The sequence below is a fragment of the Amblyomma maculatum genome, chromosome 4 (genome assembly GCF_055883805.1).
Source record: "Amblyomma maculatum isolate TAMU_Amacu chromosome 4, ASM5588380v1, whole genome shotgun sequence".
Lineage (NCBI taxonomy): Eukaryota > Metazoa > Arthropoda > Arachnida > Ixodida > Ixodidae > Amblyomma > Amblyomma maculatum.
Genome location: NC_139347.1, coordinates 69,581,956 through 69,593,973, shown reverse-complemented (window position 1 = coordinate 69,593,973; position 12,018 = coordinate 69,581,956). Strand labels below are relative to the sequence as shown.

The 12,018-nt window shown below is 47.3% G+C and overlaps 2 protein-coding genes across 2 annotated transcripts; one reads left to right on the top strand and one right to left on the bottom strand.

Moving 5' to 3' along the window:
- The first annotated feature begins 4,924 nt into the window (after positions 1-4,924).
- Positions 4,925-7,127, top strand: LOC146191343 (uncharacterized). Its single transcript, XM_084601890.1, has 3 exons — positions 4,925-5,424; positions 5,976-6,189; positions 6,752-7,127. The coding sequence occupies exons 1-3, from the start codon at positions 5,340-5,342 to the stop codon at positions 6,906-6,908; spliced, it is 456 nt and encodes a 151-aa protein (XP_084458016.1). The 5' UTR covers positions 4,925-5,339; the 3' UTR covers positions 6,909-7,127.
- Positions 7,128-7,994: 867 nt separating this feature from the next.
- LOC146191342 (uncharacterized) lies at positions 7,995-11,247 on the bottom strand. Its single transcript, XM_084599916.1, has 3 exons — positions 11,114-11,247; positions 9,920-10,149; positions 7,995-8,468 (listed from the first exon to the last, which is right to left on the bottom strand). The coding sequence occupies exons 1-3, from the start codon at positions 11,166-11,168 to the stop codon at positions 8,358-8,360; spliced, it is 396 nt and encodes a 131-aa protein (XP_084456042.1). The 5' UTR covers positions 11,169-11,247; the 3' UTR covers positions 7,995-8,357.
- Between the last annotated feature and the right edge of the window lie 771 nt (positions 11,248-12,018).

Sequence of the window (12,018 nt, the reverse complement as noted above, 5' to 3'; positions counted from 1 at the left end):
TCCATACATAGGTACAGAGGACGGGTTGGCTGTCTTGGCCTCAGCAGTTCTGTCATCTACCCGCAGCCGCGATGTACGTACCATATTAGCAATGGATGTTGAAAAGGCATATGACAACATCAGTCATGCTGCAATCCTGAATGCCATTGACATGCTCCATCTCCCTCCGAGAGTACGCACTTTTGTCGCATCATTTTTGGATGGACGAAAATTTGCAATACGTCTCAGCGGTGACACTGTTGGTTCATTCGTTTCACTACGTGGCGTGCCCCAGGGATCAGTATTGTCTCCGACGTTATTCAATATTACTTTCATCCCATTGGCGTGGCGCTTACATGATATCCCTGAAATCAAGTTTTTGCAGTACGCAGATGATATCACGGTATGGAGCACTCACCATGATCTTCTCACTCAAGAGGCCGCCCTTCAGTCAGCATTAGACGTAACCTCTGATTACGCCTCCTCCATTGGCCTTCAACTTTCTGTGTGTAAAACGTCATACACGTCAGTCGCCAACCGCTGGGGACGCCGTAAACTTGCCTCAAATCCAATTCGTCTCTCTCTATCAGGCGCCCCAATACAAGAAAGTTCGAGCCTGAAAATTCTGGGCTTAACAATTCACCAATCAGGATCAGCGACTGCTTGGCTCTCTCAGGCAAAAAAGCAAGCACTTCAAACTATAAGTTTAATAAGAAGAATTGCACCTAAAACGGGTGGCGCTGGCTCGTCTGTTGCACGCCAGTTAGTGAGGGCGGTTCTGCAGCCCCGTATTGTTTATCAGGCCCAGTTCCAGCATCTTACAAGGGCACAATGGGATCGCCTTGAAGCCTTAAATCGAGAAGCTATGAGGACCATAACATGCCTTCCACGAATCACACCGGTCGTAGCGTTACAGGAGAATGCGCAGCTCAACACCATCGATGAATTGGTGCAGCAGCGCCGAGATGCTCGCAGACTCAAGGCCACTTTGTCACATTCCACGCAAGCACTGAGGGCGTATGCAACGTCACACATTATTCTTCAGCCACCTACGCCAGTTCTCCCTCCCTGGAAATTTATACAGTTAGGAGACAACAAGCCAACTGACATCCGCAGACCGACGTCTGCCAACTCTGCATCGTTGCTACGCCAGAGATTTGAAGAGCAAGATGCTAACCTGCCTCAGGATTCCGTAGTAGTGTACGTAGATGGAAGCCTGCAAGGCTGTGAAGCCAAAACGGCAATCCACTGTCCACGGAGGCCTAGCCTGAATCAGACAACTACGTTTCAGCTTTCGGAACCACTTACATCTTTCTGCGTTGAGCTTGTGGCAGTTCAAGAGGCACTCTGCTCCGTGACTTCTATAACCATGCTCCCTACAGCCCACATTGTAATCCGCACTGACGCACTTCAAGCAGTACGTCTGCTCCGACGTGTCAGCCGCTGCCCTAAAATTTGCCAGGACATCCACCAGCTTGCGGCGCGCATCCCACAGTCAATACGCATTGAGTGGGTCCCACGGGATCTGCTGCCTTCCCAAAGTCAAGCTGATTTTGCAACCCGCCTCGTGAACCAAGACGCATAAATCCCACAGCTTCTCGAAGTCGACGACGCTACCCTCCTTTTGTCAAGAAAGGAGCACCTCCGGCGCCGCACACGTGCACTTATCCCTCCGTGTGCGATATCCCTTCCCCGCGGTCTCACCCGTGCAGAGGAGGTTGCGCTTAGGAGGATCCGGGTCGGTGTTGCCCTTACACCAGCTGTAACTAGGACGTGGTCATACTTCCAACACTTATATCCTCGCCCAGGATGCCCGATATGTAACAACGAAGATGTCGAGGCCGACATCCACCACTTGCTGTGGGACTGCCCAGCACTCAAGCCAACACGATTCCGGCACCTGAGAATAGCTGGCCTTTCAGCAACCAATCCTGCCTCATACGTCACTTGGACGCAGGGACCTCATCATCGCTCACTTCTGGACTTCATAAAATCAGCCAACCTTTTTCCATTCATTTAATCATTTATTCATCCTTCATCTCATAACCTACTGATGCCCTGAGGCAATAAATATCGACTTAAAAAAAAAATAAAAATAACCCTGAGTGGTTGCCAAAGGTAGAACCTTTGATGGATCTTCAGGAATTTTAGATAAGCCAGCCCCTGGCAGGCTTATTATATCAATGTCGTGTGTGTGTTTGTTTTGTCTTGCAAAAGTCAGGCAATAAAGGAAAAAAAAGTTTTGGTGGCGCAATGGATTAACACCACGCATATCTTCACTGATGCCACTTAAACATGCGTTCGACTCCTGTGTACTATTTCTTTTCTGAATATTTTTTTTTCCAATTGCCTTCACTGTAATTATATTCTCCCTTCAGTGAGTGTATGCTACCTTTATGTTGCGTTTACAGACACCTTTAAGTAAGAATCGGTATGACAACAGTTACACTAAGCAATTACCTTCCCCACAATCATTTCCTGCCTCAGTGAGTGTATGTTACCTTTAGGTTGCGTTCAAAGAGATCTTTCAGAAACAATCGCCGTTTAACTCCCTGAAAGCGTCGTCTGCTCCAGTGCGCCTACGGGATATGGTATGGCAATACGCAACCGGGAGCGGACGGAATAACCAATAAAGATCTCGGAAATCTAGACCTTAAATCGATCCTCGTCATAACGGAATTCCTTAATCACCATTGGCAAGCAGGCACCGTCCCGCAAAGCTGGAAACATCCACGTTTCATTCACCTTCCTGCGCATACTTTTTTAACTTGTTTGATGCGGACAGCACGACCCTAATTTCGAATTGGCTGGCTATCTTCTTAAGACTGTGTGATATGCCATGTACGTAGGGCAGGACAACAACCTGTCTTCTCTTTTCAGTCTCTTTACGTTCTCTTGTTCGGGGTCGCATATTCAAACAGCTTTCAGCCGCAGATATCAGCATGCTCCTCGAATATCCGCTTGTTTCAACCTCTCAATCTGTATGTTGACACTGTCGCCCTTCACGTGCGGGCAGGATTTGATCAGCGCGCCTGCCGTAAACACGAGACAGCCAGCCCCCGCTTAATCAACTTAGTATGTACAGGAAGGGGAATGAAATGAGAGAGACCAAGGAAGGATGCGGAGTACTGCACAGGGAACGCTTTGTCAAATGCCGCACGGGTGTCGTGTACAAGATCCCCCTGACATGTGGGAAGGCCTATGTGGGGCAAACAGGCCGATGCATCAATGAAAGGCTGAGGGAACACAGAAAATCGTGTGCCGCATTGTCTGCTCCAGGAAACCTGTCGACCCATTGCTCCCGTTGTAAAACGGATGACGATCCACAGGACTTGAGGGGCCCCCATTGTGTACCAAGGTTCACCGAAACCAAGGTGCTGGCAGCCGCAAAAAACAGTTTTAAAAGAGAGGTTATTAAAGCATTCAAGATGATTTCGGGGGAAGAAGGGGAATGCGTGAGTATTCCGTCGGTGGCGCTCAACAGCAAGGAGGTGATACTTCTCCGTTTGGACAATGTGACAAGAAGTTAGACCTAATTTGTCATTATTTTCGTTTTATTTTCATTTAATTGTTTCATTCTGAATTTCTTCGCCTTTTTTCTGAATATTTTGTTTATTTCTTCTTCATATTGTAACCCCACGTTTTTTGTGATGCTTTCTTCTTCTTCGTACCACAAAAACAGGCAGTTGGTAAAGCGAGCGCATCATCTGTGTTAACGTCTTGGTTTAATTCTCTTGTGTGTGTATTGTTTTTGTGTTCAACCACGCAGCGCCAGAGGTCGTCGGAGTCGTATAGCCAACTAGCCCGCTCGCAAGTATACTACTGAGACTTAAAGAGCTCCTGAAACGGTACCTTCTCCAATATTGTAATGGAAGAAATCTATAGACGTGTTCTTTTTGAGTAATCGTGCCAAATTTAAAAGTTTTACATGAAGCCGATAATTTATAAATAATTTTTTTTTAATAAGTATTCTTGGCGACCGCTCGCAATTGAATAGGGCGGCAGGTTACCCCAGCGCAAATCTCCCACGCGACGCAATGCTCCAATGTAACGTCAATGGGACCTGCTTGGTGCTCCCAATCATTGGGCGCTCTGCGCTGTCGCGGATTGTTTTCTTCATTTTTTTTTTCTTCCACGCCGGCGCTTTTTGAGCTGAGGGAGGAGAGGAGGAGAGGAGGAGCGTCATTTTCGATCACTGATATTTTCAGTGCTAGTGACGCTACCTTAAACACATTTGCGTTACTAACGGGTATGACTGTTGGGATGCCTATTACACGCGTGCATTTTATAGCTTTAGAAAATAACTTTTAATGGGCCCTTTAAGTGCACCCCTGGAATTGTTTTATCGCGCACTGACAAAAAGATTCCGAATGCAAAGTGCATGATCAGCAAAAGAGGCCACAGACGGTAGCCACTAACTCTGTTGCGTTAAACCCTTAAATTCGAATCTCGCCTCAGTTTGTTTTAATCAGTATTGAGGCATGTTGGCCCTTCTGTCTGGAACTTATGTGTTTGGAACCCCCATGTAGCGAAGCGTCAATTTTCTGTCGTCGACCAGCGAATTTTGGCTGCCATTGAAGACGGCTCGTAGCTGAAAAAACATGATGGTTGCTCATAGAAGGTTATAGTGGAACGCGGAACAGCATATCAACACACTCTCCTATCGCGCACTTCGGGACAGTTCAGCCATCTCGAGCCAAGGGGCCAACGACGGGTGTCGCTGAGTCAATGCGGAACCTTCCGGAGCGCTGTACACCGGTTTGGGCATATTTGCCAAGTTTAGCATTGCAGAAAGACGTAGTTTCCAATGTCCTACTTGTTCTCACGTTATTTTCTCGCAGTGATCCGCGCATGATCGGTCACTTTCACGGCGGCTTTCACAGGCATAAATAATCAAAATAACGCTACCGGTTCACATTGGCACGAGCTTGTTGGCAGTCACGCTCGATCCCGCTGATTTGCTTGATCACATTCACTAGCCTAATGGACTACGAATGACGCATACGTAGTGCTTGGTGCACAAGTTTATAGCGCATGCGCACATCCGGGTATAATTACAGCAAGGATGATGTTTTCCTGTTACGCTGGCAACACCACGTGTTGAAATTTTGACTCAAGCGCGTGTTAAGAGGCCCGACTGGTCAGCAGGTCTCGGTGCCTCATGGAACGACCTATGTCCGCGGTTTAGAATTCGTCTGGAAATCGCCATCCGCTGCGCTCGTGTTGCGTGTCAAATAGCTAAAATCCTGTGCGACCCTGTCATTTCCAAGTCACAAGTTTTACGTGCTGACAAGCTTCCGAGCCTCCCCCGTTTAGTCAAAGGCGATAGTGACACTAGACGTTGGTCGTAAGGAGCACTCATGTATTGCAAGATGGCGAGGCAGGTGGTACCGCTTGTCCTGCTATGCTTAGCGACGAGGCTTTGCAGTGCTTCCGGCGCAATACGTAAGTACCAAGGCTTCAGCTGCCTTTCTTAATATTGCTACTTCGCAGCCCGGAATGACCCACGAAGAATAGCCACTCCGCCGTGGTAGCGCAGTGTTTAGTTGACTCTACAGCTGTGTCCAAGCCTGGGGTCTTGCCCCGACGGTCACGGCGACCGCGTTTTAATGGAGGCGAAAAGGAAGGCACAAGTGTACTGTGCGATGTCAGTGCTCGTTAAAGAACTTAAGGTAGTCGAAATTTTCGGACCCCCTGCACAATTCTCTCATAGCCTGAGCCTCTTTGGGACTTTAAACCCAATAAACCACCCAACCAAGAATAGCCCTTGCAGACCAACAGTGCAGGGTATCCCGTGCTGAATATTCGCGACGAAATAGCTATACAGAATATCCTATTCTAAATGTTCTCATTGCAATAGCCATGCAGAATATTCGCGTCGAAAAGTCACGGGGAATAGCCAGAGCCACCAGACAGGATAACCAGACGGAACAATGGATCGAAACGTACGCTGTGTACGAGGCGAGTCAATTTCCCGCTGTCCACTTCTTTCTTAGGTCCAAGCAAAGACATCGTGGTACTGCAAGAGCCGAGCCCAAGAACCTTGTACGGGTCTCCGCAAGAAAAGTTTTCCCAGATCTTGGCCTACCATAAGCTGAAGGCGGCCGTGAAGACGCAGGCTCTGGAATGTTACAAGAGGTCATTCTGTCAAATGGCACGTGCCCTCGCTATGGCGCACTCGAAAATGTCAGCCATAACTGGATTTATGAGGTAATTATGCTCCCTCTTGAATCCCGAATATGTTCAGATTTATTCACTTTATAGTATTCCACGACTACACTCGGCGGCAGTTCAAAAAAAATGGTGATGGGCACTGTTTGTGATTAGCTGCTGGAATGAGCGGGTGTGATCTGCATGCCGGCATTTCAAGGGACTAGAAAATATTGCCACATTTCAGAAAACCAGCTTAAATTATGTCCGCATACTTCTGTGGTAATCGTGTATAACCTGTGATGTGGTTGGCCCCCATAAAAATAGCGCGTTTTCTTCTTTATCCTCATCCTCAAGGGCTCGGCGCCAGTTCAGTCTGGCTTCCAGAAATGTAATTTTGGCTACGATACTACGTACACAAGATTTTTTTTTTTTTTTTGCGCGTCCCAGCAATAGCATGACTTCTTGCTGTTCTCTTTAATTCCGAGCCCACAAGGCTACTTTTTAAACTTGTTGCTTAGGTTATGTAGACCTAAGCAAGAAGTTCAGACAGCTGGTATAATCGTTGCTGAGCAGACCGACAACCTTCCCGTACTCTCCTTTTGCTGGCATCATTTTTCAGGGGAGCAGCTGAGATGCATGATTCGTTCACGGCAGCGTTCGCGAAAGGATGGACAGGGCAGAACTGCACCAAGGCGTACAGATCGTGCGACTTGGCCAAGGACTACGTCGGGAAGCTCGTGGATGTCATTATGAACACCAAACCAAACGTGAAGTGAGATTCGATCGACGCATCTAAGTGGATGAAGACATTTTTATTTTCAAGTCAAGCGTGCCATGGGGAAAGTACGTGAACTTCTGCTGTGTACCACGCAGGTTTTTAATATCGACTTGGACACTTCAGCTAACAGCGGGTAATGACCGAACGTACTCGAAATGTTTATTATTTGTTATATGTGGTCTCAGAATGTTTTTATTAATAAACTCGATTGCACGGGTGCTTGAGTTCTTCTTGAATGTAACAGGGGTATACCTGCTAACGTTTGTATAAGTCACCAGGTTTACTGGCTAGATTATATCATGTGTTGCTAACGTCGGCGCTGCTGGCACTGCACAGGGAAGCTTTCAGAGCCGCGAGCTGTCCAGAGGTTCTCGTCCGCCTGTTCCGCGATTTCGTCAGCGCGCATGCCTAAATTCAGGCCTGGCAACTGAGAACTAAACCAGGCGTGTGCTCGTACAGCTGACGCTGTTGTAGACATTTTTATGCAGAGGCTTTCGTCTACTTGCCTAACGCAGCCCGGTGGCAACGAGTTAGGCTATTTTGGCCTTGTTCGATCTTCTCCACGATCTGCAGTGGTGAGCAAACTCCTGCAAGTTAGGTTCGGTCAAATGCTTCGCATTCAGTCTTGCCGAATTCCGTTCGCGAAGAACAAATTCCTCGCACCCTTATTGTTTATCTTCAGTATTACACGGACGACAGGTGATAAACGCTCGTGCGGTGTCACTGCAGAATTGCGTTGTGATAATCGATGGTTTGCATCGTCTGCTAGCAGGCGATGACGGACCAACGCGATAAACGAGGGGGATCTTGGCACTGGTGGCAAGTCCGCAAGCAGCCCCAAACGCCGTAACAATCAAGTCATGAGACAATGACTCCGTTTCCTGTCAGAGCTGAAAACGCGACCTGTCAGGTAGCGGTAGCGGCAAAAGTCTGGTAATCGAGGACTTGGAACTAGAATATGCCCCGTGGTGTTGTACATTGTGTAACGGCTGGCTACACTTGAGCACTCAACGTTATAGGCCTGCGTATTTTTTTTATCTTTTGACTTTTTCACGTTGTCACCGGTATCTGCTTCAACGCGACATTTACGAGCCGATATAGCACTGCTGGGGAAAGAGTCCGGACAGCAATATAAATAAGCTCGCGAGATGTATATGCAACAGAAGATACGGCAAAGCAAATTTAACCTGCGGATGGTGCATCGCGATCTAAGAAAAAAAGTGCATTCAGGAGTGATACCAGAATACTGTTTTACTTCATGTACTTAACACGTAGCATTCGCGCACAATGCGGGTGAAGCGATAAGCGGATGCTCAGTATGGTGATTGAGTGTACAAAGGCGAGGATGAGTTGCTTGAATAGCGAGCGAGCTGCGCCGTTGTTTGTTCGAAGACGCAAGCACTGCGCTTCGGCCGCCTGGTGACGTCTACAGGCAGCGGTGCTGGTGTCACGGAGCCGGCACCACGTACAGCTGATCCTCGGGTTCCGGCAAAGCCGGATTGTTGTCCTTGTAGTCGTCCTCCGGATACCTGGATGGCCGTATCCCGTTCCTGACGGCCTGCGTTCGATGCAGGATGCCGGCCGGAAAGCGAAAGCGTTAGAAACTGCGCACATTTTTTTCGTTGTTGGCACCGTAACAGCCATCTTATCAGCCCTGATTACGTCCACTACAAAGTGAAATCTTTATCTCGTTTCCCGGACATCATTTTCTTTCTTATTGTTAGAGTTTCGGTTTACCTAACTGTTCGGAAGGGGTTAAAATCGTTAAATAATAATTAGCCCCCGTCTCGAGGTGACGCACAAAGCTCAGTGCATAAATGTTCTGTCTTTTATTGTACACTTAAAACCATGAACGGACGCCACTAGCTTCATCGAGGCGACGATTGTTCGTTCTGACGAGAGTCGTTGCGTCTGGACTTATGTGAGACCCACTGAACTACTCGGACTTCGAAATAGCGGTGGTCAAATCATAGTAAAAAATTCTTGGGCCACTTAATTTGCTGTTGTACTAATAGTGAATAGTGCTCTTGTGTTCCCCCGTACAGCTTCGCAACCTAGAAGTGCGAACGGAAAGCTATTCTTACCTTCTATAAACTGAAACCGCACGCATTGCACGGCTAAACAATACAAAATGGTGGCCTGTGAGCTTTCGATAATGATTGCTACATCTGCATTAACCACACATTTTCATTCGCTTACAATGTCGGCTCATTCGTACTCGTGGCCGGTGTTTACCTCACCGATAATTATTCCTAAAAAAACACATTAATCAGGCCGCTGTTTCTGTTTTTTTAGGGGTCGCATCTCGTCATGGCAACGCTAGCATTTTGGATGAGCAACTATTTCTGATCACGTGCAAATGCTATGGCGCTTAATCAGGCGTGCCTACTGCAGTGGCGTATCTAGAACGAAACGTCGCGTTAATATACCTGAAAATTGCCGCACGGTGAAATCGACTCATCTAAGAGCACCATTCTTAGTTTCCCCATTAATGACTGTCTTCGCATACATGTGATTTGGAAAAGATTGTACACGCATGTTTTTGATATGAGGTGCGTTTTCCCACGCTTGCAGCCACTTTGACCCTACGAATGGATACGAACATTATAAATCTGGACACGTTTAATTACTGCACTTTTTCTGACCAACATTTATATGTGACAAAATGCAATCTCACTAACAGTGGAAACATTTTTTTTTTCTTCATCGAAATTACGGGATCGATTTGGTTTGGTTAGTGTGAACTAAGTGCAGCGCCATCAAACCGCGTTTAGGAACCACACAGACGCACGCTGCACTTCCAAGCGTTAATTTTTAACATGCCGGGTCCTGTCTGCTGCCCAACGGGCCATGAAATCGCGGTCAACTATTACGTCCCCCCCCCCCCCCCCCCTCTTCAAAAAAAAAGTGTGAATTGGAAAAAAAGTTGATTTGACAAGCAACTGGGCCAGAATGTACCCGTGTATATGTTCTATAGAAAAATCAACGATTTCTGCGCACGATTTGTACCTGGATGTTCCTGCGAACGTTATCGACGACGGCTGCGGTTCCCTGGCGGACGCCCGTGGCGACGCCCTGGATGCCTCCGCGGATGCCGGTGCCTACGGTCTGGGTGGCGTTCTGCAGGTTCTCGCCCACGCCCACCACGACGCCAAGAAGGCTGGTGTTGCTCAGTACACGGTTGCACACCCTCTGACACCTCCGGAAGTTAGCCAGCATCTCGCTCTCACTGGCGCTGCCTGCGTTGGGAAAAGGCCGAGCGAACACGTACGGCAGGCCCTAGGGCGACAGTCACTGAGACAGGGACACTGCAGCTAGCGCTTTAGTTGTGGACGCTATTGCTTTATTACCTTAATAATACGTGCATCCCTCGGTCACTCTCTCAATGATGGAAAGCATGCTTTCAGAAGAGTTTCCGGAAATAAAATTTTACATGCGTTTTTGCGTTGCTGCTTTGTAAATGTCCACGCAGTTACCGTTTTGTTTGGGATTGCAACGGCTCTTCTCAACACGACCATTTGAGCGTTAGTTCGGTGTACATGAACTCCATTGTTGTTACCATACAAGTCAAGGCAAGCTCTACGCGCCTTCTTAGCGCATAGGGTGCCTCAGGTATTATTGAAATGAGAAAAAAAAAAGCGAATGACTTCTTTGAAATAATATTCAAAAAAAAAAAGAACGTAAGTTCTGAAACTAGTAAAAGTTCGTATAATAAAAAATATCAATTGCGTTCGACCCCTAAACATGGTGAAATGCATCCACATGCGTCGAAGCTTTCTGACTGAGCGTTTTCACCAATCGGTGATCAAATAATGCAGACAATTAAATGATAACGCTAATACTTACTCCTACTTCTCGCGCTAAACGTACAGTTGAAGCCATTGTCTTTATCACGAAGTTAACACTTCTCAAAACTTCGAATATAAATTGCGATGAAATGTATAATTTTCTTAGACGTAATCTTGGGTGCTAAGCTTCACTTAACAAACAGTAATACCATAAAACACGAAGCAGTTCAACTATAATTCGATAGCAATAGAGCCAACATGCTGAACAGTATAACCTTCAGTAAATGCACATTACTCCTTTCTTGTCATTGAACTCGTTATGACACACTGTATTGTTAGTAGTCTGGCTATAGGCCGAAGATGGAGTAACCACACGTTAAGCAGAGTAAATTAGTAACGTGGGAGCGTTACGAACGGCATTGATGAAGGAAGACCAGGGACAAGATGACGATGGTGCTCCAAGTCGCCATGACTCTTCGCCGCTGCGGACGTCAAGACTGGCAGGCACAGTCTGAGAGGCCGACAGCGATCGGCCTCCAGCTTTATGGCGCCTCGCAATGACGATGGATTTGGGATGACATTGATGCTGCCCGTCAGCTTCCGGAAAACTCTCTGCCGAGTCAACGACCTCGGGCCGAGCTGCTTTTCCGTACTTTCACACTGGCGGAATATATGCAGCGCACCTTGCGTTCGTATCGTTGGGTACACAAAGACGTGCGCCCGGCTGCAGCTGTTCTAACAAGGAACACATATCTCGATGAAAGCATGCCCAGCGGCAAGAACTTTCCGATTTTTGCCCGTGCGTGTCGATTACCGCTGTTGCCCATGCAGGCCATTAGCAGATGCATTTGTACAGCTCAGCCGTTTCCGCGGTGAAAACCCGAGTCTATGGAGCAAAGCCTATACGAGAATCTAGGGCGTTTGTCTGTTTTGATGAAAGATCACTTGGTAGATAGACCACTGAAGACAATGTGCTGCATAACAGTGCTTACTGACTCAGCTAGAAATATTAAATAGAACATTGACCACACGACAAATTTCAGTGCACCGACGGCACGATAAGGAGCTGAAGCAAGTTTCAGAGATTAATAAAATATTTCTGGAAAAACTCCAAAAGACACCAAGCCTATTAGAGCCCGCACAATTTTCTTTTGCTATTTAGAACTCTCCCCCTGGGCGGATGGGAGGTGCAATTTACAACGGCGCTCGACGCCTGATCCTACTGGCTCAGGCTCCCATCTACACCGCTATGACAGTCGTCGCAAGAATATTGCATTGCGAGACACGTCGCATACAAAGTGAGCGATCATTTGGACATGC

Coding starts and splice junctions, on each gene's coding strand:
- LOC146191343 (XM_084601890.1), top strand. CDS start 5,340: ATGTATTGCAAGATGGCGAGGCAGGTGGTACCGCTTGTCCTGCTATGC. Junction 5,425..5,975: donor CAGTGCTTCCGGCGCAATAC/GTAAGTACCAAG, acceptor CTTCTTTCTTAG/GTCCAAGCAAAGACATCGTG. Junction 6,190..6,751: donor GCCATAACTGGATTTATGAG/GTAATTATGCTC, acceptor ATCATTTTTCAG/GGGAGCAGCTGAGATGCATG.
- LOC146191342 (XM_084599916.1), bottom strand. CDS start 11,168: ATGGCGACTTGGAGCACCATCGTCATCTTGTCCCTGGTCTTCCTTCAT. Junction 10,150..11,113: donor GGTCTTCCTTCATCAATGCC/GTTCGTAACGCT, acceptor TTCCCAACGCAG/GCAGCGCCAGTGAGAGCGAG. Junction 8,469..9,919: donor ACGTTCGCAGGAACATCCAG/GTACAAATCGTG, acceptor CATCGAACGCAG/GCCGTCAGGAACGGGATACG.